At 34.7% G+C, this 23109-nt stretch overlaps 3 protein-coding genes across 5 annotated transcripts; 2 read left to right on the plus strand and 1 right to left on the minus strand.

Moving 5' to 3' along the window:
• The first annotated feature begins 995 nt into the window (after positions 1-995).
• On the plus strand, positions 996-12278 carry LOC306867620 (hippocampus abundant transcript 1 protein). Its single transcript, XM_079413386.1, has 12 exons — positions 996-1296; positions 3102-3197; positions 3401-3463; positions 3542-3669; positions 4654-4768; positions 4854-5072; positions 8026-8139; positions 8287-8358; positions 8431-8543; positions 8703-8800; positions 8880-9034; positions 10179-12278. Exons 1-12 carry the CDS (start codon positions 1219-1221, stop codon positions 10383-10385), a joined length of 1458 nt encoding a protein of 485 aa, XP_079269512.1. The 5' UTR covers positions 996-1218; the 3' UTR covers positions 10386-12278.
• On the minus strand, positions 7775-19441 carry LOC306867619 (spindle assembly abnormal protein 6 homolog). Of its 3 annotated transcripts, XR_013784035.1 has the most exons (18): positions 19116-19310; positions 18896-18956; positions 18748-18827; positions 18529-18633; positions 18265-18436; positions 18071-18148; positions 17875-17994; positions 16388-16579; positions 16115-16309; positions 15882-15971; positions 15626-15805; positions 15459-15540; positions 15166-15284; positions 14859-15005; positions 13590-13672; positions 13415-13509; positions 13202-13332; positions 7775-8130 (listed from the first exon to the last, which is right to left on the minus strand). XR_013784035.1 is itself a non-coding variant. In XM_079413384.1 (17 exons), the coding sequence occupies exons 1-17, from the start codon at positions 19178-19180 to the stop codon at positions 13259-13261; spliced, it is 1938 nt and encodes a 645-aa protein (XP_079269510.1). In that variant the 5' UTR covers positions 19181-19441; the 3' UTR covers positions 12285-13258. The 3 variants fall into 3 exon arrangements, 2 of the variants coding, with proteins under 2 accessions (XP_079269510.1, XP_079269511.1); XM_079413384.1 differs by lacking the exon at positions 7775-8130 and having other exon boundaries at positions 12285-13332; positions 19116-19441; XM_079413385.1 differs by lacking the exons at positions 7775-8130; positions 14859-15005 and having other exon boundaries at positions 12285-13332.
• Positions 19442-19507: 66 nt separating this feature from the next.
• On the plus strand, positions 19508-20923 carry LOC306867394 (U6 snRNA-associated Sm-like protein LSm7). Its single transcript, XM_079413015.1, has 4 exons — positions 19508-19540; positions 19781-19871; positions 19973-20044; positions 20238-20923. The coding sequence occupies exons 1-4, from the start codon at positions 19535-19537 to the stop codon at positions 20378-20380; spliced, it is 312 nt and encodes a 103-aa protein (XP_079269141.1). The 5' UTR covers positions 19508-19534; the 3' UTR covers positions 20381-20923.
• Positions 20924-23109: the final 2186 nt, after the last annotated feature.

Genomic DNA, 23109 nt, shown 5'->3' on the forward strand with positions numbered 1-23109 from the left:
TTGTTTAAAAGTTTAAGGCAAGAATCAAAGTTTGATAAAGTGTATAATTTTGCAATAAAAGATGATACATTTAAAAAAGATTTGTTACGTATATTTACCCCTTTGCAGACTTTGAGCTATAAATATACAAATATTATAATTATAGTAATATTGTTATCATTGAGTCATGTCTGTAAACTTCAAAGAAAATTAAAAAAAGAGAAATTATAAAATCAAGCTAAAAAAATCTATAGGAAAAAGTCAAGTTAACATGGAAATGCTTATATAATAAATATAGACTATAATACAATTTACTTTTTAAGAATGCTGGAAAAAGCAAGAAGGTTTTTCGCAAAGAGCTTGATTGACAGGGGATCTGACCAATCAGAACGCAGAAATTATGTGCCGTCGCTGCTATATCTCCATAGAAATACATGTTAAACCCATAGGCATAGAGTGTAGGTTAAAACGGGGTAAAAAAAAAAAAGATCGACTGAATTGAAACTTTTTCAATATAATTAAATGTGCGGAGGGTTAAGCTGTGCTGTTGTTGGCTGCCACTGTAAAGGGAATAAGCTATGTTATTTTTAGTTTATTTTATGTTGGCTCGGAAAATATGTGAATGCGCATGGCCAGTAGCCGCAGCTGTATCCCTTCTAGCCTTCACCACAAATCAGACAGGAGAGTAGATTAACTTCGGTGGACTTAAACTTGAAAAATAGTGTGTTCCGCGGTTGAAATAAAACACTTTCTGATGTTTATTCATGTTCATTTCGTGCTTTAAGTAAATATATAAAGACGATCGGTTCACGTGTTTGAACTGAGGCAATCTGTCACACATTGAGGCATTTTATTTTAAAAGCTGAGGCTCCTGAGACCATAGATATATATATGTAATTCTATATATATCTATGCCTGAGACCTTGTTGCATATCAGAACTAAGGGTGGGCGGGTTTTGCGAACGGTCAAGTACTCGTGTTTTGACCACGTGCGCGCGCAGTGTGTGGGCGTGACCAGGTGGAATCGAATGATGCTGACGTCATGGCGCATACCATGCGTCTCTCTTCGGGAAGATGGCTGCTGTGTACATGATGCGAAACTGAATGGACGGAAAACAGCCCAAAATTTCTGAAAATCCCCCCTCTTCCCTCCTCTGTACCCCACTCTACGCTCACACACATGCGTTTGCGTGAAAACGAAGCCGATTTTAACCTCGTGTGACGAACTAGGATGATAATATGACCCAGAAAAAGAAGAAGCGAGTGAATCGCAGTTTGTTGCTGGCGAAGAAGATCATCATCAAGGATGGAGGAAAGGTGAGTGTCTGCTGGATTCAAACACCTCAGATACCAAGATCTAAGTCTTAAATAGACCATACATAAGTGTTATGTTAGTGTTTGAAGGACAAACTGCTTTGAGCACACATTTGAGGAGTGTAACTGACATTCAAGGCTGTAAACATCAGCATTTACTTCCTGTAATAGGCAATAAAGCACATCACATACATAAATCTGAACATTATAGTTGGTTTTATTAATGCACAGGTGTTTTGATGACACATTAGATGGGTTTAAACCTGTCATTACTCATAGCTGTAAATATAATACATTCTCCTGTTTTTAATCATGCAAAACACAGGGAAAATCTTTCAATAGTTATATACTTTACTATTATGAGGACAGCCAAACAAAACAGTATGCACATTTATTAATATTGCTAAGCCTAGTTTGACCTTTTTCTGGTAGTAAACCAGTACCGTGATAAATGTTACAGTACAAAGTTATTATCATCCTATGTTATCATTATACTGCCTTAGTATTGATTTGTAAAGAGTAGATATGCAAAACTTCATATCTGTGATTTGAGTATATAGTCTGTCAGACGACTCATAATAATCATGTCTAAGTTTACAAGGTTTGGATATCTGAATTAATTTGTCATGAAATGATCTCTTGATAGTCCTGAAAATAGTGTTATATACTATTAATACGTTGAATTTAAAATTCAGTACATAAGTTTTAGTATTTTTGTTTGGTGCTTTTGTCAGTTTTTGTGTACATTTTTCTATTTTATTTCAGTTTTAGTAATTTTAGTATTATATATTTCAGTTAGTCCTCAAGGCAACATTTCTAATTTAAGTTTTTAGTAATTTAGTTATGTGCTTTAGCTATTTTTACATTTCTATTTAGCTTTATTTATTTCACTTTAATTTCAACTTATTTCAGTAAATTTTAGTTTGTTTTAATAATTGTCTTATGTGCTTTTGTCATACCTGTCATTTTTTTAATATTTATTTAACTTTATTTTTATTTCTCTTTAGTTTTAGTAATTTTAGTACTTATTTTACTTCAGTTGAATTTCCGTTTTAAGTTTTTCATTTAATATTTTTATTTTGATTACTGAAAACCATTTTTAATAGTTTCCATTAACAATAACAGTTCTGCCTCAAAACAGCCATTTGTTTACAAATAAACCATTGATGGTACATATTATAGAGGTCAGTAATGTCTAAAACTCAAATAAGCTCCTCACATTTGTAATTGTGGTCCGTCCCAGATTATTTGCTTAAAATTTTCATCTGCTTGCCCACATGTCGCCAGAAACGACTGGCTTTTTCCCATGACAGAAGCAGACATGTTATCAAATGTCCTGCTCACTGGTTGTCAAGAGTCGCAATTTTTCTTGTTTTCAATAAAATTGTAGGTTGTAATGGGTCTGAATTCAAACCTAGTTCCTCTTTGGATGTGTTTTATCTTGCCTGCAGCACAAAATAAGCCAGAATCTGCAGAGGTCGGCACTCAAAAAACAGGTGCTCGATTCCTGTCACGAAAACATCTAATGCGCTATTTTGATAGATTATGCCTCAAACAGTCCTGGGGCTGTTTCATAAAACGAGTTTACCAAATAAGCCAGGCTTATTTCAGTTAGTCTGACTTATTTTGAACCAAATCAACTCACAATAAGTCAGACTGACTTAAATTTGGTTGACTTGTTTTATGAAACAGTTTCAGTTGTTTCATGTCATCTCAGTGTCAAACCCAAAACGAAGCTTTAAAGGATGTGTACTAATACTGGTTTGTTTCTTTACCGTGGTTGACATCTCTGGTTCTTCTCTCTCCAGCCCCAAGGCTTTGGTTCCCCCAGCGTTTATCATGCCGTCATTGTCATATTTCTGGAGTTCTTCGCTTGGGGTTTGCTTACAGCACCTACTTTGGGAGTAAGTTGTTGTTGTTTTTGTGGTAAATTGAGATATTATTTTCATATCAAGTGACGTTTATTTCATGTTACGGATGTTAGAAACCCATTGTGTGCCTCTGTTGTTATATTGTGAAATATGATCATGCAGGAAAGTTTCAAAGGGCAAAATACCCTCGTATGGGCGTCATAACCGATGCCGTTTTGTGTCTCATGTGTCTGCAGGCTCTTCATGAAACGTTCCCGAAACACACCTTTCTCATGAACGGCTTGGTTCAGGGGGTGAAGGTATTACCTGTAACATCATAACGTTTACGTTCTGATAATCCAGTTCATGATTCATTAACGGTGTGTTTTTGTTCGCAGGGTCTGCTGTCGTTTTTAAGCGCTCCTCTGATTGGTGCTCTGTCAGACGTGTGGGGAAGGAAGTCGTTTCTTTTACTCACCGTGTTCTTCACATGTGCTCCAATTCCTTTATTGAAGATCAGCCCATGGTACATGGTGCTTCTTTTTCTTTTTTTGGACACAAAATAAAAGATTATGTATTGTTATTTTATATGAAATTTACAATGTAAAATTTAAATTTAAAACAAATGTAATTTTAATTTAATATAAGTTTTGTTTTATTTTATTTTCACGTTTAATTTTTAATGTTTAAGTTTACAAGATTTGGATATCTGAATGGATTTATTATGAAATGCATCTTTTGAATGCCTTGTAAAAAGTGTTAATTCAGTATTATTTCAGTATTTATTCATTATAATGTTATATTTATATTTAGTATAATTAGCTTGAATTTTATATTTTATATCTCAAGTTTTTAGTAGATTAGTTACATGCTTTTGTCATTTTTTTAATTAGTTTTTTAATATTTAAATGTAGGTTGAATTTATTCATTTAATTTAATATTTTTGTCATTTAATTTGTATTATTTGCATTTTTTTAGTCATTTCGTTATTTGACTTAATTTGTAATTTAATATTTATAGTTTTCTATATTTAGTTTAATTTATATAGTTTAGTTGCATCCTTTTGTCATTTAAAAATATTTCAATTTTGTTTTAATGTGTTTTTATTTAATTTCATTATTTTTCATTTTTTAGTAATTTTAGTATTTAATTTGATTTCATGTTAATTTAATATTTAATTTATCGCTATAATTAATATTAATCTTTTTGAATTTATAATTAGTTTTTACATGAATTTAAAACATGTAAATTAGATGTGTACAAAATTTAGATATATTTTTCCTATTTTCTGACTAGTGTCAAAATAAAAATAAAGAAATAAATTTAGACAAAAACACCTTTATTATTTTATTGTAATGTAATATACTGATTGTAATATCGTTTAGTAGTCGATACAGATCATCTCAAAAAGCCTAAATATCAGTCTCACCGATATATCGGTTTGTTTGTATTTTGTAACACAAATGCACATCTTGAATCACATGCATTTACTATTCCTGCTGTGTTTTAGGTGGTACTTTGCCGTTATCTCTGTATCTGGAGTGTTTGCCGTTACCTTCTCAGTTATATTCGCCTATGTGGCCGACATCACCCAAGAGCATGAGCGCAGTATGGCTTACGGCATGGTACGTATAACCCATCAACTCATCATCATCATCTTTCTTTGTACAGCTTTGTTTTGTATTTACGTCTCTGTTCTTCCTCCAAAAGGTCTCGGCCACGTTTGCGGCGAGTCTGGTGATCAGCCCAGCCATCGGTGCGTATCTGAGTCAGGTGTATGGAGACAGTCTGGTAGTAGTTCTAGCTTCTGCCATCGCTATGCTGGACATCTGCTTTATCCTGGTGGCCGTGCCCGAATCGCTGCCGGAAAAGATGAGACCGGCGTCCTGGGGCGCCCCAATCTCATGGGAACAAGCAGACCCCTTTGCTGTAAGTAGATTTGACCATTTTGAGCTTGTTTAAAATGGTCGGTGCAACAATATGGTAATCCTCTTTTCACTGTCCAGTCAGTTCCCAATGGATAGAAGTTAGGGCTGATTAATCGAATCGCAATCGTGATTTGAGATGTTGCGATTTGCTAATTGCAATGCCTGCGATGTGGACGCGATATTACTCTGTTCCAGAGCATATGTATGACTGCCAGCCTTGAGTGACGGTCTCATTAACCAATAGAGTGAGCGCACCTCCATTCTCCCCGATCAGCACTGCTCTAGCCAACTGCGTAAACACCCACCATTTAAAAAGGGTCAGATCGAAAGTTAGGCAAATTAAAACTAAAGAAAACTGTATGTAACTTCAGCTTCGAAATGACAGACGACGAACAAAAAAGGTAATTTGCAAGAGCTGCGTCACGCATATCAAGAGCTTTCTTATCGGTTCTGCTTTCAGCACTGGAGAAGATACATTTTTAGATGTTTTTATTAGTAGTTTACATGAACGTTATCTTACACATTTTATCTCCCCAACAGATTAATTTGAAATAAGTTTATAATGCGTGTTTGCTAATTCAGAAGACCTCTGAATGCTTCTCATACTCGCTCCGCTCTGCCTCACGCTGCGCGTCTCACGGATGAGCCGTTTACACGCAGCCTGTCTCGTAATGCTCTTTTATACTCGCGGTCTCGCGCCCGGTTCTGCTCCGCAAGTCTCTCACGAGCGCATCTGGCAATATGGACGAGGCCTGATGCACACGCGCAACCTGTGTCAACTCACGCCTGGCTCCGCGTTTAAAACGAATGTAAATTAAGTCTAACTGCTTGCCAATTTCACTTGGATGATATGAAACATTAAGGACATTTCCCACTTGTTCTTAAAATCCCAAATACTTAAAAATGAATAAATCAGCCCATGTAACATGTATTACTTTATTAATTGACTGAAGAAATAGTTCTTTATTTAAAAATAAAAATCTTTCCTGTGAAATTCAGTAATTCTGTAAAAGTAGTAATACCATTATAATCTTCCCTGCAGAAAAAACAAAACACAAAAAGAAACAATTGAAAAGTTAATGGATTTAAGGGGTATGATGGGAATTGCATTGGTTTTAATGTAAACTATAATGGTGTCTACTGGTATTTGATGCATTGTATTGGTGGGATGTAATCTAGCAGATGGTAACCAATAGAACAACAGTAATTCCTATTGGAATAATGCCAAAAACAAAAAGGAGTTTTGTAATGGTTTTTCATGGAAACTGAGAATTTCTGTGGTGGTTTCTGTTTTCTTTTCTTTTTGTTTTGTATTGTTTTTTCAGCAGTGTAACAATACTCATACTGTGCTGCACATTCTTGACAATATTGAGCTGAAGCTTGACTTTGCAAATTTAAAATTGCAAATCAAATCGCAATCGCACTCTGTCAAAAACTTTCCCTACTGGGTAATCCGTTTTATTAACGTAACTGCATTGCAAATATAGTAACTTGAGCGTGAGTGTTGGCTGGAAATGTGCATTTTAAAAATAGAGGACGCCACGCAACACTTCGCTCATATCCTGTGTGATTTTCTGTAGAGAAGTGGTTTTACGCCCATTTCCCCTCTACAGCAGGAGGTGTCAACATAATGGAGTTTTCTGTGCTCTTGTTATATAAGGCTGTTATCACACGTGGTTTGTTCAAAGGAGTTGCTCTGAAGTTTGCTCTGAGTCTCCCATGAGATTATTCTTGGTTTTGATTGGTTAATACAGTCCTGCCAAATTTAGAAGTCACATTTTAAGTTTGGCTGTTACGCATTTGGGCTCAAAGCACATAAACCAATGCAAAGCCAAAGATCTCAAATAGAGTTAGTACAGCATGTGTATGTGCCGTACCTTTTAGGGTTTTTATTCGAATTAATTTTTTTTACCTTCCAATTAACTAATAGCTATATATATATTATATATTAATATATATATTAATGTTAAAATTTGCAAGGATATCTGAATGTATTTGTCATGAAATGTATCTCTTGAATGCCTTGAAAACGGTTCTATTTTAATGTTATTTGTATACTGATAATATTTTGAATTAGCTTTTATATTTCCATTTCCATTATAATATTAGTAATTTTTGTGCTTTTGTAAATTTTATTGGTTTTTGTGTAAATGTCTATTTTGCAGTTTTATAACATTTAGTTGTTAAATTTTGTATTAGTTTATATACCTAAAATATTTATTAATTGTGTCAAGTTTATTAATTATTTTTATATTAATTTTACGATGGAATAAATAATAGGTTTTTTCATCTCAAACTGCATTAGTACAGTGTGCAATATTTTAATAAATAGAGATGTGTATATAGTAAAATTCTAATCAATGTAGCTAACTAATTGTACCAATTTGTAAATGCATTTAAAACACTAAAAACTGAAACCAGCATTTTTAAATGCATAGCATTTTAAAAGATTACTTTTACAGTGTTATTAATTTCTTAAGATTAATTTTAAATGCTAAATGTGTTAGATGAAAAATTCTGATGCAAAATTAAATATCCGACATCCACATTACATTTTTTAAAAATGTATGATACACTTGAAAAACTGATTATTTACCCAGTTTTTCTCTGCAGTTTGATGGGTCAAGACTCATTGGTTCTGCTAATCGAATTTTTCATAGAACCATTGATCAAAATTTGAGCGAAACCAAAATTGCTGAGGTTGATGTTAATCTCTGAAAAAAGTTTAATATCTGAAAGAATTGTTTGGTGCCAATTTGTAAATTACTCGTAAAATATTTCCTGAGAAGTACAGAATAAATAATTAACATAATAATGTCGTAAAACTATTTGCAAGATTTAAACAGAACAAATGTATGTAAATTGTTCATAGAACTGTTCTTAAATCAAGAACAGTGTTAAAAAATGACAATCACACAGTTTGGTTATAGACGTCAATATGTTTCTCTCTGCAGTCTCTGAGGAAAGTGGGTCAGGACTCGACGGTTCTGCTCATCTGTATAACAGTGTTCCTGTCGTATCTGCCTGAGGCCGGTCAATACTCCAGCTTCTTCCTCTATCTGCAACAGGTACGGCAAGAGACAGATTTCATTTATCTCTGTGGTTAATCTTTAACTCTCTGTTTAATTAATTGTGTTTACTGGGTCAAATCTGGTTTATCGAAATCCTGTTAGCAAAGGGACCGTAAAGTTTTATTGTTTCATCCTCTTATGCAGATAATGGGATTTTCCCCTGAAAGTGTCGCAGCTTTCATCGCTGTCCTAGGATTGCTGTCTATTGTTGCACAGGTAAGTATTTGAAGGACTTTACGTCATTAGTTTTTAATGTGGATTGTTAAATGTGGCTTTTTTCATCTACAGACTGTAGTATTAAGTTTACTAATGCGCTCCATCGGGAACAAGAACACAATTTTGCTGGGATTGGGATTTCAGATTTTGCAACTCGCCTGGTATGGGTTCGGATCGGAGCCTTGGTAAGACCGAAAGCATAAGTTTTCATGTCTAAAATTTATAAAAATAAAGAGAAAAATTAAAAACAAGAATAAAAAAAAACATTTTTGGTTGAGCTGTAGCTTTATGAATAATGTAACAAGTAATGAGTCTTTACTAATGGCATCATTTCCAATCTCCAGGATGATGTGGGCAGCTGGAGCTGTTGCCGCCATGTCTAGTATCACTTTCCCTGCTGTTAGCGCCCTGATTTCCCGCACAGCCGAACCGGATCAACAAGGTTGGTTTTCCTGAGATATATGATGTTACAGATGCAGGGTTATTCTTTAAGGCTGACTGTAAAGCTCTTGTTTCTGTAGGTGTGGGTCAGGGTATGGTTACGGGAATCCGTGGGCTGTGTAATGGTTTAGGTCCGGCTCTCTACGGTTTCATCTTCTACATCTTTCACGTCGAGTTGGACCAAGTTCCAGAGAAAGAACCGGATGTAACACATCACCACGATCACCACCAACAGGTAAGTCACCGCACGTTGTTGAATTTTACTGAACCACGCTGATTGCGGTTTACTGACAATTTAGTTTTTTTGATGGATAAATTAGTTTTTGATAACAGACACTAAAGTTTTGTTAAAATGCTGAAGGCTGATGCTACTAAACAACATTGAAGTATAAAATATTTGCAAAGATTTTTTTTCATGACATTGCCATATTTTTTATTCAACCTAGCCTCCACAAGTCAAGTGGAAACAATTTATTTTAAATCGTTCGCAATACCACTTGCTAGAATTTAAGCAGAGTAAGTTTGTTGTTAATTGTCTGTAGAACTATTTGTAAGAATGAGTAGAGACAATTTGTGTAAATTGTCCATAAAATTATGAAAAGTTGTTCATAGAATTATTTTTAAGTCGAGTAGAATACATTTAAAAGTATTCGCAAGAATTCAAACAGAATGAGGTTTTTTGGTAATTGTTCATAGAACTATTCGTAATAAACTGAGCAGAACAAGTTTGTGTAAACTTAGTAAAATTGCATAATTTGTAAACTATTTGCAGGAATTTAAGCCGAACGAGTTTGTTGGGAATTGTTCGTAGAAGCACTCTTAAGAAATTGAGCAGAACCAATTTGTATAAATTCTACGTAAAGTTGCAGAATTTTTGTTTTCTGGAAAAAAAAAGGAATTTTTTACTACCAATTTATAAATAGCTCGTAAGACAATTCTTAAGAAGTGGAAGCAGAATAAACTTAAGTAGTTTAAAGCTATTTGCAAAAATTCAAGCAAGATGAGTTTATTTGTTCATAAAACCAAAATTCAGCGGAGATCCAATTTTTGTAAAATTGAAAAAGTTTGTAATAGTTCGGTACCGATTTTTAAATTGGTTGTAAAACAATTCCAGGGAGAATTAATTTAAATCATTCTTTAAAATATATGCTACAATTCAAACAGATCTAATTTGTGTAAATTGTTGGTAAAATTCCATAATTTTTGGTATCCAAGCGATTCAAAACCTAGCTTCTAAATTATCATAGTACAATGTTTATTCAGTAGGTTGAAAGAGTTTATAGAAATTTGAATCTAAATAGGCCTTCAGTGTAGACTGTAGTTTTTGGAAAGGTTTTTGACTGTTAATTGTGTTCCCGCGTCATGTGTTCCCCTTACAGAGTACAATAATCCCGGGACCGCCGTTCCTCTTCGGTGCATGTTCTGTGCTGCTGGCGCTCCTGGTGGCGCTTTTCATTCCTGAGCACCCTCATATGGGCACTCGTGCGGGCAGCTGGAAGAAGCACACGTCACCCCACGGCCACCCGCACAGTCCCCACCCACCCGGAGAGGCCAAAGAGCCCCTCCTACAGGACACTAACGTGTGATTGAGTTTCGATGTGGCTGAATTGGCCATGCTCCCTATTCCCCATCGAGGAACAAACTGCGCATGGAGGCTGTTGTCATTTATTGAAACATAAAGCTATATCGGAGGTACGGTTAGTCTTGCGCCTAGAGCTCTACCTTTCTGAAGTGTTTCATTTAAATGCACCTGAACTTGTTAATTAAGGTTTAGGGAAATTACAGACAGGAAGGAAAGTCTCCATGATTAAGACTCGGCGTCCCTGCTGAATCGCCAACAGAGCACCACTTTTTAAAAGAAATGTATATAGAAGAACATATATTTAACGATGGTTCTGTCCAAAGGCACTATTGCAATGGTTTGTATTTATTCTTTTTGCCTTTTGTCTTTCTTTCTGTTTTTTACGTTGCTCTGTTTTGACCGTCTAGATCTTCATTACCATACTTCACTCAGGGACATTATCCTGGTCAGGAATGTTTCCGAACACAGTGTGTTCAGAATGGCTTAGCGACAACATACAAATAACAAAATCAATTCGTTAAATGCAAGCAGATTTAATTTGTGTAAATCGCTCGTGAAGCTATTCGCAAGAATTTGCATTGAACAAACTTCTGTAATTCATTCCTCAAAAGTTTTTGAAAGAATTTGCGGAGAACAAATGTATGCAAGTCATTCGTTAGCCGTTCGTAAGAATATAAATTTTATGTGAATTGTTCATAAAATTGCTTTCAAATTTTGGAGTGGAATGAATTTAGGTAAATCCTTCAAAACGCGAGATTACTAGATTAAGTTGAACGAATCTGAGTAACTCATTCGTAAAATCAATTATTGAGTTAAAAAAAATGGCGTACATTTTTTCCTAAAACTATTTCCAAGAATTTGACTAGAACAAAGTTATGCAAGTCATTCGCAAAAAATTTTAAATTGTGTTTGGGTTAATCGTTCGTAAAATTACTTTTGAAGTTTGGAGTGGAACGACTTTGTTTGAATCGTTTACACAAATTAATTTTTGAGGCCCAGTGACTTTACTAGATTAAGTGGTTTTGCTATAAATGTGCTAAGTTCATGAGATCACGAGTTTGTTAGGGAACATAATTTTACGGATTTCTAATGCTTTGACGTGAATGGCCTTAACTGACAGTTCGGTTTCAGACTTTTAACAAACGAACGTCGCAATGGAATGATTGTGGTACAGCTTCAAAGCTCCTTTTCATTTTCTACTCATGTTTAAGCTGAAGCCTGTTTTCTTTAAACCACTTAGAATCAATGGTGCCTTTTCCCAGCTTAAATTGTTGTTAATGGAAACTGGCGAATTTAAGTGATGCACAAGACTTGAGATCAGACCAGCGTCAGACTTGCGCAACTGAAAAGTCTTGCGTAAAATAAAGGTAGAGCTGATTCTAGATCAGCAGTGAAACTGAAATACGTGACGTGTCTTTTGTTTGTCTGGATTCGCTTTCGGCCTTGTGTAGAAACATTCTTTTATTACAAATATGTACGTTAACGAAAAACACTTCGCAAATGCCAACTGACAGAAGTACATTGAGAAACAGGTGAAATTTGCCAGTGGCCTTTCTTCATTTTTTTTGTTTTCATAAAAACATAGTTCATTTTAAAATTCGACATTTGACCAAATGTGTGGATATTTTGACGCAAGTTAATCTGTAATATTAGTTGTGTGCTATGGATATTTATGAGATGATTTCCTGTAAAATATTTCCTCCATCTCAGAACAGTGAGGTTTTTTTTTTTACGTTCTGTGGTTCTGTTGTGCCGTCTTCATTATAAATTTTAAACATGGTGTATTGTTTTTTTTCCAAACAATGTATATATGTCAAAGTATCTAAACATGCGTTTCAATAAAATTTAAATATTTTGATGTATGTGCGATCATGTTATATACTTCTAGCTACACAGTAAAAAGATGAACAAATTTTGTAGATTTTATTTACGCTTGTCCTAAAATTGAGCTACTGATGAACAAGCAGCCAAACTGCAATCCATAATAAACAGATTACAAAGTTTACTATAGTAATACAAAAATATAAATGTACACAATTATATACAGTTTTACACAGCAAACCACACACTGCCATTCATTTCAAGAACTCCAATCCTTATATTAGCCTTAAATAAAATTGCCAATTACATTAATAGCACTATTTGAGAATACAAAATGGCAGATCTCTGAGCGTTTGGTAAACGTTTGTTCATTCAGAGACAGTTCTTGTTTGGCACAATCAAGTTTAAGACACTGAAAAGACATTTTATAGGCACCACAGACTTGAAGGACCAAAACTTAGCACCATTATTATTGATAAATTAGTCCCATGCTAATCCCAAAGTCTCAAACAATCAAGGAAAACCATTAAACCACAGAATAAAGGTTAAAAAAAAAACTCAATTTTGACTTTTCTTATTTCACAATTCTGTTTGCTTCCACTATGGAATGTAAAATAAAAATGAAACTCACAATTTTAAGTTATTTCACAATTTGGACTTCTCAGAATTGCAAGTTAAAAGTCAGAATTGTGAGGGAAAAAAGCCTGTTCCCAGAAAACCCAGAAAAAAAAAAAAATCAATTTAGACAATTTCACAATTCTAAAAAAGGCAAGATATAAAACGCAATTTTTCCACTTGCATTATTTCTCTCAAAATTGCAAGTTTACATCTCGCAATTCTGCCTGTTTCCTTTTTTTTTTTTTATTCTGTGGCAATAACTGGCTTCCATAGTGAACACGTTGAGAAATGGGTTTAAAAATAAATGTTTAATAAATGATTGAAGACATTTTAAACAAACATTAATATCCTCAGCATGGACACTTTGCAATGAATTCCCACCTTAGTAGTGTCATTCACACACAACGTAGTGATGAAGTGCATCTAAACTGCTGTTCGTCATCCTGGGAAATACGCAGAAGCTGCAGACGTCGTTGGTTTTGCTCCAGCCGTGTTCACAGGCTTAGGAACTTCTGTAGGTAGAGATATTAAAATACTTAATAAAAAGGTCTAGAAATCAGGAATAAAAGGGGCAAAATAGTTTTTGTGGTTTGCCTCCGTTTAGATGCATGTTGGGTAAAAGGCCACGGAGAGGAATGCTGTCATCTCGTCTCTCAAAGTACTTGGAGTCCAGACCAACAGGTTCTCCGCTGGTAAGATTAGAGATACGATCACTCCAAAGGCTTTATTACAGAGAACAGAAAGTAAATGGATTGAAAGAGGAACTCACTTCTCTTTATTGGAGGGCTGGGAGAGTGCAGTGGGACTCACATCTGCTGCTGAAGGTTTGGCTCTCATAGGGTTAAACTGGACCTAAAAAGAATTCAGCAGTGTTTTGTCTGACACATTCAGAAGCAGTGATTGTCACTGAAAAAGGCTTTGCTCACACTGTGACAGCTGCAATCTGATTTTTAGGCCCATCAGAGTCAATTGAGTTCAGGTTTTCAGAGCAGTATGTATGTGTATTTGTTTTCAACAAATTTTTAAATATTTTATTTTTTAATATTTTCGCAAAATGGTGAAAAATGTTATAATTGTATGTTTGGAAACTTCTTTGGGAAAAAAGTTCACAATTCACAAATGGTAAAAAATTAATTAAATGTATTTTTGAAAAATGTGATTTTATAAAATTATTTTTGTAAAATTATGGTGAAAATGTTATAGAAAATTAAACGTTTTAAAAATTTAGAAAAAGATCTATATATTTTTTTACAAAATTATGATGAAAATAAATTTTATAAAAATATTTTAAGAAAGTTTTGGGGAAATTATGGTGAAAATTATTAAAATTAAATTTTTTGAAAATTAAAAAAAAAGTTGAGTATTTTCACAAAATTGTGTTGAAAATGTTATAATAGTACTTTTGGAAAATGTGTGTGGGGGGATATTTTCACAAAATTATAAAAATGTTTTTGGACAATTTGGAAAAATACATTTTATTTAGATTTTCATGATGGCGACAAATTTTCTAACATTTTCACAAAACTGGTGGAAAATGTTATAATTTTATTTTTATAAAACATACAAAAACAAACAAATTTTTTATATTTTCGCAAAATTATAGTAATGAGATAAATTATACGTTTATAAAAATTTGGAAAATATATATTTTTATTTTCTCACAATTTAAAAAAATATATTTTTGGCAAATTTGGAATTTCTTTCTTTCGCCATAATCGACATGAGCAGCCAAAAAGAGTCAGTTTTCCATCTGCTCCTGCCACAATCGACTGTCTATAATACAAAGGTTAATTGCCAAAAAAAATTATTATTGCAACTGCAGTAAATAAAACACTATAAATTGAATCATTCCAAGCATTAGCAAAAAAAAAAAAAAAAAAAAAAAAATAGACGCTTAAGTTTGGAAAAACAAATCAGAAAGAATTGTGTTCAGTGTGAGCAGAGAACATACTAGAGACATGCAAACTAGAGGAAAAAAAACTAATGTAAGGGGAAAAAGAAGATGGCATAAGAGAAAAGAAGAGGAGATGAGGCCTGCCTTTGGTCCAGACGTCTGATTGTGTGCTGACAGGACAGAGCGAGGTCCTGAGCTCACACAGGAAAGAGGAAGAGGATATTTGGAGTTTATTGTAGAGGTGATGGGGAAACCCTGTCCCAAAGACGAGGGGAAACCTTTGCTATCAAGCTAGAGAAGATGAGAACGCCCAAGTCATTTCAAAAGACAAGACAAATCTCACATGCAAACAATCAAACTGATAATTACTGCTTGATTTCCTACTACATCAACAGACAACTAACTGTCTGGCAGATTTTATGGTAGACTTTAAGTGACTGCGACTAATTACCATATTGTGAGGAACACTTCCTGTTCTCAGACCTGCGGCGGGAGTCTCGAACATTCCTAAAGTTTCCTGCTTCCGAGAGAGCTGGTTCTCATTCAGCTGCTTGTTCAGCCAAGTTATTACTAAAGAATACCATGTTAAAATTAAAAATATGATTTTAATGGGATATGTGTGTGTGTGTAAAACTAAAAAAATAACAATAAATATTAAAAAAAATGGAAATAACAGAATTAGAAATGAAATAAAAACGCATAAAAAAAACAAAAAAAAAACACCAGAATAAATAAAGTCCTCACCGTTCTCATTGGTTTTTAACACTTCCCTGCTCTCGTCCAGTTTCTGAACTGTAGCGTCTAATTGTTCTTTTAATTTCGTTACCTAAAGCAAAAGACAAATGTTGATAAAAATAACTATTCATCAAGCAGGCATTTGTTAGCAGCACCCTGTGGGCTCGATGCCGTACCTCTTCCTCTTTCTGTCGGAGCTGTTGTTGGGCGTCCTGCAGCTCTCGCTGCTCCTGCTGAAGTTTCTCCGTAGTCTCCTGCAGGATCTTTTCTTGAGACACCGTCACGGTGTTCTTCACCTTGATCTTCCCCACCAGCGCCTTCAGATCCCCCTGGAGCTTCTTGATGATGCCGTTCGCCTGAGAAATTACATCTGTGAGACGCATTCGACTGGACTTAAAATAGAAATTATTTACTTTTAAAATCGATGCAAACCTTGATGAGCTCCTCCGACAGGGATTTTACCGTGACCTCCAGCTTGCTGATCTGAACTTGCTTACTTTCAACATTTCCTTCGACAGAGTTCTAGCAAAGAAACACAACATTATAAACTTAAAATAAATCAAATCAATAAATAAAATGACATCCATTTCATATTTCATGCCAAAAATTACATATATTTTAAATTATTTATTTTTGCATATTGCAACTGTGGGAAATGTGCTCACCTTCTGCTGCTGTGTGGCCTCCAGCACCTCTTTTGTCCGCAGCACGAGCTGGTCTTTATCTTTGATCTCCTGCTCTAAGACGGCCACTCGCATCTGTAGCTGGTTGACCAGACGCTCTTTCTCGTGGCATTCGGTGTCGAGGGTGCTGTTCTCTCTCCTCAACGACAGAACCTGCTGCTTCGACCTCTGACACTCCTGGACAGAGACACAAAGATAAAACATCAGATGTTTCTTTTGATTTCCAGACCACATCCTTCTGAATAAATCTCGCACCTCTTCCAGGCTGGCCAGTTTGGCTTTAAGGTCTCGAATGGTGGAGTCGCTCTTGTATTTCTTGTCGATGAGCTCCCTGTTAGCCGTTTCCAGCTCGGAGACTTTGGTTTGGAGCTGCTGGGTGCTTCTGTGATGAGACGACTCAAGTTCCTGTCGCAGCTGTCCGTTCTGCTGCTGCAGACGGGCTTGTGTCTATTAAATACAAATGAAACAACAAAATCAGCACAGCAAGATCATTACTTTGTGAAGGGATACAATTAGAAATAAATACCTTTAAATGCTTTTCTAACACAAACACACATATATACATAATATACAGTGGTGTGAAAAAGTGTTGGCCCCCTTCCTGATTTTTTTTTTTGCATGTCACACTTTAATGTTTCAGATCATCAAACCAATTTAAATATCAATCAAAGATAACAAGTAAACACAACATGCAGTTTTTGAAGAGATACTCAGCTACTCGTCCGCGGCGACGTGTGTTGCATTAGCGCAGTCATATCTGACTATAATGTCATATAGCCTATAACACCGTCTCACACGTTTATTTTTATTTTTTACATTTTGGGACAAGTCAAATTTACATATGTGGTTTCAACAACCAGATGCATTTACACATGTCCAGTTTCAGGTGGCCCAGACCACCTCCTGAAGTGGTTTGAGCGATCAGATTTATATTACAAAACGCATGAAGTGACCAGGTGTAAACAGACCCTATATATTTTTTCATGTTATTTTTCATTAAAATTAAGTTGTCTAATAGATTGTGTTTAACACACAGAAGAGTGACACAGAAGTATAGAAATTCTACATTGATTTAAAAAAAAAAAAAAAACTGCACTGGTATCGGATCGGATCGGAATTGGCCGATACTCAGAATTTTCTGGATCGGAAAAAATGGTATCGTTGCATCCCTAGTAATAATAATAAAAATACATTTAAATAAACTCAAATTCCAATATAAATATCTAAAGATAAAAAACAACTAATACTACAACTAAACTAAAAAACCAAGATAAAATAAAAAAGAAATTAGTGCTGTCAAACGATTAATGGCAATTAATCACATTCAAAATAAGTGTGTTTATATAATATGTGTGTACCGTTTATTATATATATATATATATATATATATATATATATATATATATATATATATATATATATATATATATATATAGACTCACACATACAGTATATATTTTGAAAATATTTACATGTATTCACATATATATGATTATGTTTTATTATATATAAATATTTAATATATAAACAACATTTTTCTTAAACATATACATGCATGTGTTTGTATTTACATAATAAATACACACAGTATACACACATATATCATGTAAACAAATACTTTTATTTTGGATGCGATTAATCGTTTGACAGCAGTAACATCAAGATAAATAAATACGATTGATTGATAGATATGATGAATTCAACACTGAAATGCCCATGTCAGCCTATGGATGTCGGGTTACCTCAAGAGCTTTTTCACGCTCAGCGGTGAGATCTTGCATGTGACTGCTGGACAGAGAGGTCGTTTGCGACGTCCATTCAGATCGCAGTTTGTCCAACTCTCGACTTTTCTCAGACAGGGTCTGGAGGATAAATCAAATCAAATAAATACAAGTATATAATAAGTTCACTTGGAGAGGAATCTTGAATGTGGCTCACTTGCTGCGCATAATTTAGCCGTCTTGTCAGATCTTCCTCAGTCTCTCTCAACTTCTGTTCCAACTGCTGCTTTTCCTCCTGTAAAAATACCCAAAAAACTAAGACGTATTATAGATTCATTCATTAAAAACAAGCAGGATTACGACACAATCTCTGTGAATCTCTTTGTAGTCCAAGTCCGTGATGAGCTTCACCTTTACGGTGGACAGACAGGTGGCCAGATACTTCTTAATATCAGTATCAGATCCCGGCAGCAGTTTCAGAGAGAGATGCGTGAGGTGTTTAAAAGCGTTCGTCTCCACAATGTTAAGGTTTGAAGGACTGTGATCGAACGCAGATGAAGCAGACGTGAGCTTCAAGAGAAACCTGACAGAACCACAAACAGACAGAAATGGTTTGCACAACCAATACGCATTAACAGGAGATATAAAAGCGTTAATATCCAGATAATCTCTCACCGTGGGCTTTCCTTGTCCTGTTCAGAGATGCACTGCTCAAGCAAGTCGATAAATTTTTGTGGGAATGATGTGAAGTCTACTAAAAGCCCTTGTTGTACCTTTAAACTGTGAAGGAAAGCGAATATTGATTATTACATTGAAAACTGCACACCAAAGTAAAATATTTAAATAAATATGGGCCAATATTATATATAAAAAAGGGACATAAGATCACAATACCTCTGAAAATCTTCCTCTGATATGACAAGGTTGTATAAAAAGTAAAGCTCGGTATCATCTGTCAGCCGTACAACCAAATCCTGTTAATAAAACCAAAAAAACATTATTTAAATACATAACTAATGATGTATAAATGATAATTTCTCACCTTTCTATGGACAGGATTTGATGAAGGCTGCAGTTCAATACTAATACGAATGACTGAACGTCTGTGATTAAAAAAAGCACAAACAATCACATTTAGACCCTTAAGCACCTCCAAAAGCAAAATGCTATAACATACAAAACAATTAACGAATTAACAAACCCAAAACACACATTTAGGTCATATTTACGTTTAAAACACATAAATATACAACCGGTTTTACCTCTCATCGGTATCTCTATTCTTCACAAGCACCTGTAATCTCTTGTTAAAAAGTAATTCCGTCATTTCTAGTACATATAATAACGCCCAAAGTGATATTAATCATAAAAATCGCGGTTTATTTGCGTTTTTTGACGCTGGTTTGTTTTTTCGCGCTTCGCTCCCGCGTTTGTCCGTTTCTCACCGGATGTGACCTAACCACGCGCACGATCTTATCTCAGCATGTTTATGTTTTTAACAACATTATAAAATAAATACAAAACTTTCAGATTGTGTTTAATCTCTATCTGTGGGTGTTTAAGGATGATAAAATTAAATATATTTTCTGTCATGGTTCACCGGCGCGTGTTGTGATTGGTCGAGAGGAGCCAGGCGTCAAACGTCAACGCAGAGTGGGCGGGGCGTACAGGAGTTTTGAACATGGCGGTGAGTAGCGCAAACATTTCCACGCCGTTCACTTTAAAAACGCGTGGCTTTTACAACCAAACACACATATAAACACTCAAATGTCTTGAGGTCTTAAAGTTTAATTTTACACACTAGAGCCAGCAGGTTATTGTAAATGTAATGTATTGCGTTGTGTATTATTGCGCTAAGCTACATTGTCTGATATATATTATACGGGCCTGTAATATATTATATATAATCCGTGGTCTTGATTTTCAGGATAAAGAAAAGAAAAAGAAAGAGAGTATTTTTGATTTGTCGAAATACATCGACAAACATATAAGAGTAAAATTCCAAGGAGGTCGTGAAGGTGAGACAGTAGCTTTATCAGATAAATTAGGGGTTTAAATGATATAATGACATTATATTATGTTTAAGATGAATTTAATATTCATTGTTTCCTGTTTCCAGCAAGTGGGTTCTTAAAAGGCTTCGACCCGCTGTTGAATCTTGTGTTGGATGGCACCATTGAATACATGCGAGGTAAAATCTCCAGACTGAGTGTGAAATACATAAGATATTTTATTTTGAAATTTATTTTAATAAATGTTTTAGCTATTTTTAATTTATTTTAATCGTTTATATATTTATTCTAATCAAACCGTTAATAAGATTCAAGTTTTAATGTTTATTTTAATGCATATTTTAATCATTGTGTGTGATCCTTTTTACGAAGATCCTGATGATCAGTATAAACTGACTGAAGACACCAGGCAGCTCGGTCTGGTTGTATGTCGAGGGACGTCTGTCGTGTTGATCTGTCCACAGGACGGGATGGAGGCCATTCCGAACCCTTTCATTCAACAGCAGGATGGATAATATTCTGCCTTTTTTCTTGCATTGTACAGATAATAGATGGTTTTCGTTCGGTCTGAAATCATGAAAAATACATTTTGTATTTAGACTCAGGATAAATGTTTTTGGTTGGTTTTGTTTCTGTGGTTTGTGAAACTCACTTTTTTTTGTTGATTATGGTTTGAATTATAAGGCATGTTTTCTGTTCATGAAAATGGGTGTGTGATGTTGCCCTAGTTCTTTAAGTGTTGTTTTATTAATTTGGACATTAATAAACATCTGGGATGTAACCATTTCTAAATTAAGCAAAAACAAAGATTATGCCTGTACCTCAAAGGGTGGATCCCACAGGATTACCTTCTCAGAAGGCTTTTGTATACACACAGTCGAACATTCAGCAAGCTTTCAGTGAACATATTTGTATAATCTAAATGGAAACTGTATTTTGAAGGTCTTTGGTTCTGAGACGCCTTGAGAAAACATTTGTGTTTACCTTTGTGGTGTCGTCTTCTCTGTTTTACACTTGCATAACTAATTCTTAAGATTAAAGTTATGGACCCTTCCCTATTTGGGAGAATTGTTTTTTCTTTCGTCAAGAACATGTTTGTTAAACTTGCTCACCAATGGATCCTCTGCAGTGAATGCATGGGTGCCGTCAGAATGAGAGTCCAAACAGCTGATAGAAACATCACAATAATCTAGATTACTTTTTCACTGGAGAAAGCAATATTAAGGATAGAGAACTTTAGCCAGAAGCTATGGTTTGAAGTTAAAAATGTCTTGATGATGGATTTGTTACTTACAAACATGCAGTTTTTCACTTTACAAGAAATTAACTGATGGACCAGAGTTGGATTTTTATGTTTTTATCAGCTGTTTGGACTCTCATTCTGACGGCACCCATTCACTGCAGAGGATTCACTGGTGAACAAGTGACATTTCTCCAAATCTCAGAAAGAAACATCTACATCTTGCATGGCCTGAGGGTAAGTATTTTCAGCAAATGTTCTTTTTTGAGTAAACATTTCCTTTAAAGTAAACAAGAAGAGCTACTCTCGCATACACTCAAATCATGTTTTTCTATACCTTCACTAAAAGCATGGAAACAAGGGGTTTTCCACCTAGAAGCAAGCTTTTTTGATGGATATCGGATTGAGATTAGCCATTCATGCTTCTTAGCACAGCCACAAAGCCCTGCTTGTAAACTCTCAGGATTGACTTAGGTGGGAAACAGCATGTACATCAATATACTAGTAAGATCTAGAATAGTGTCCACTCTGATATTTAATGCAATACGTGTGTGGTAATTGAGATTTGTTGGTCCCTCCATTTGTGATGGCAGTTTTCTAGCAGTTATGAATAAAAGGCTCAGTGTGTCTTGCCTCGCTGGTGCTCTTTTGAACAGAAGGACTTTCCAGATTTTATCAGTGCGCACTGGCACCCAAGTCTGGGCTTTATTGGGTAACACAGTTATAGTGGTTCAGGGTCTGTTAACTGATGGTTAACTTTAGAGGGGTCTGTAAGAGGAGCTGCTATCTGAAGCCACGCCAACTCTTAATACTATTCCAGGTCAGTAGAAGTCTGAGGAGCGGTGGGCTGGTGTGGCAAGCTGCATTTCATGCATTTCATTTTGCACAGATTAACCTATGAGGTTGAAAAATAAAGGAAAAAGAGGGAATAATGAGATAAAGTCATATATAAATAAAAAATAACATTTGACAAACAAATGCATTGACTAAAATACATTCTACAAGCATGAAACATGGGAAAACATCAATGTATAATAAAGTAATATATATGCACTGTATGTGTATATATATATATATATATATATATATATATATATATATGTGTGTGTGTATGTATGTACATATAATTAAAAAATATATAGATATATAAAAATAAGCTATACAAATGAACAGATACAAACAATAATAAAAACTCAGAAGTAGATTTGTTAGCTAGAATACATTCTACGAACTAAAAGATATAAAATATAACAATAAGTAGGCTAATATAAAAAGATACAAAATAAGGACTAAGAGAAGATAAAATGGCATGAAGCGTTTGACAGATAGATAGATAGATAGATAGATAGATAGATAGATAGATAGATAGATAGATAGATAGATAGATAGATAGATAGATAGATAGATAGATAGATAGATAGATAGATAGATAGATAGATATTTAAAACAATTTGAAGTAGGCAATAAGCTTCTGGATTTGTTTTGGATCCCCCCCACACCCCGACCCCCATTTAACCACTCCTAAGAACAACAACTTATATTTCTCTAAATCTCTTAGAAGTCTTAACGTAATATTGTGAGAAATATTTGAGGATTTTGTTATAAAAACAACAGTTTTATGTGGACAACGCAGCACCGACCAATCAAACACGAGATCCCGCTCTTACCTGTGAAGCCCCGCCCACTGGCAAGCCTACCGCATAACAGTGCTGCATTCTATATCGTCTCCAAACCTATCGTGAGGTTTATTCGGACGTCAACGTGATGCCTCAGTGACCAGATGCTGTCTGAAACGGTGAGAAACAATCTATTCAACGCTACTTAACTAGTTATTGGTGCGTGAACTGTGCCAGTAGTTATTACTCACCGAGCCAGTTTTAAAAGGCTCTTTGCATTACTTTGTATCGAGTTCCTCAGAATTGTATTTTAACTGTATAGTCACGTAAAATATTTTTTTTATTATGTTAAAAACGAAAATATTATTGTATTGCATTTTGTTAATTG

Source organism: Barbus barbus, assembly GCF_936440315.1.
Source record: "Barbus barbus genome assembly, chromosome: 49".
In the NCBI taxonomy this organism is placed as follows: domain Eukaryota; kingdom Metazoa; phylum Chordata; class Actinopteri; order Cypriniformes; family Cyprinidae; genus Barbus; species Barbus barbus.

Excerpts from the sequence above, each read along its gene's own strand:
- LOC306867619 (XM_079413384.1), bottom strand. The coding sequence starts at position 19,180 with ATGACGGAATTACTTTTTAACAAGAGATTACAGGTGCTTGTGAAGAAT. Across the intron at positions 18,149-18,264 it reads CCTGTCTGTCCACCGTAAAG|GAGGAAAAGCAGCAGTTGGA; the intron begins GTGAAGCTCATC and ends GTATTTTTACAG. Across the intron at positions 17,995-18,070 it reads GGCTAAATTATGCGCAGCAA|ACCCTGTCTGAGAAAAGTCG; the intron begins GTGAGCCACATT and ends TTTATCCTCCAG.
- LOC306867620 (XM_079413386.1), top strand. The coding sequence starts at position 1,219 with ATGACCCAGAAAAAGAAGAAGCGAGTGAATCGCAGTTTGTTGCTGGCG. Across the intron at positions 8,544-8,702 it reads GGGTTCGGATCGGAGCCTTG|GATGATGTGGGCAGCTGGAG; the intron begins GTAAGACCGAAA and ends TCCAATCTCCAG. Across the intron at positions 9,035-10,178 it reads ACCACGATCACCACCAACAG|AGTACAATAATCCCGGGACC; the intron begins GTAAGTCACCGC and ends TTCCCCTTACAG.
- LOC306867394 (XM_079413015.1), top strand. Across the intron at positions 19,872-19,972 it reads ATTCCAAGGAGGTCGTGAAG|CAAGTGGGTTCTTAAAAGGC; the intron begins GTGAGACAGTAG and ends TCCTGTTTCCAG. Across the intron at positions 20,045-20,237 it reads CACCATTGAATACATGCGAG|ATCCTGATGATCAGTATAAA; the intron begins GTAAAATCTCCA and ends CTTTTTACGAAG.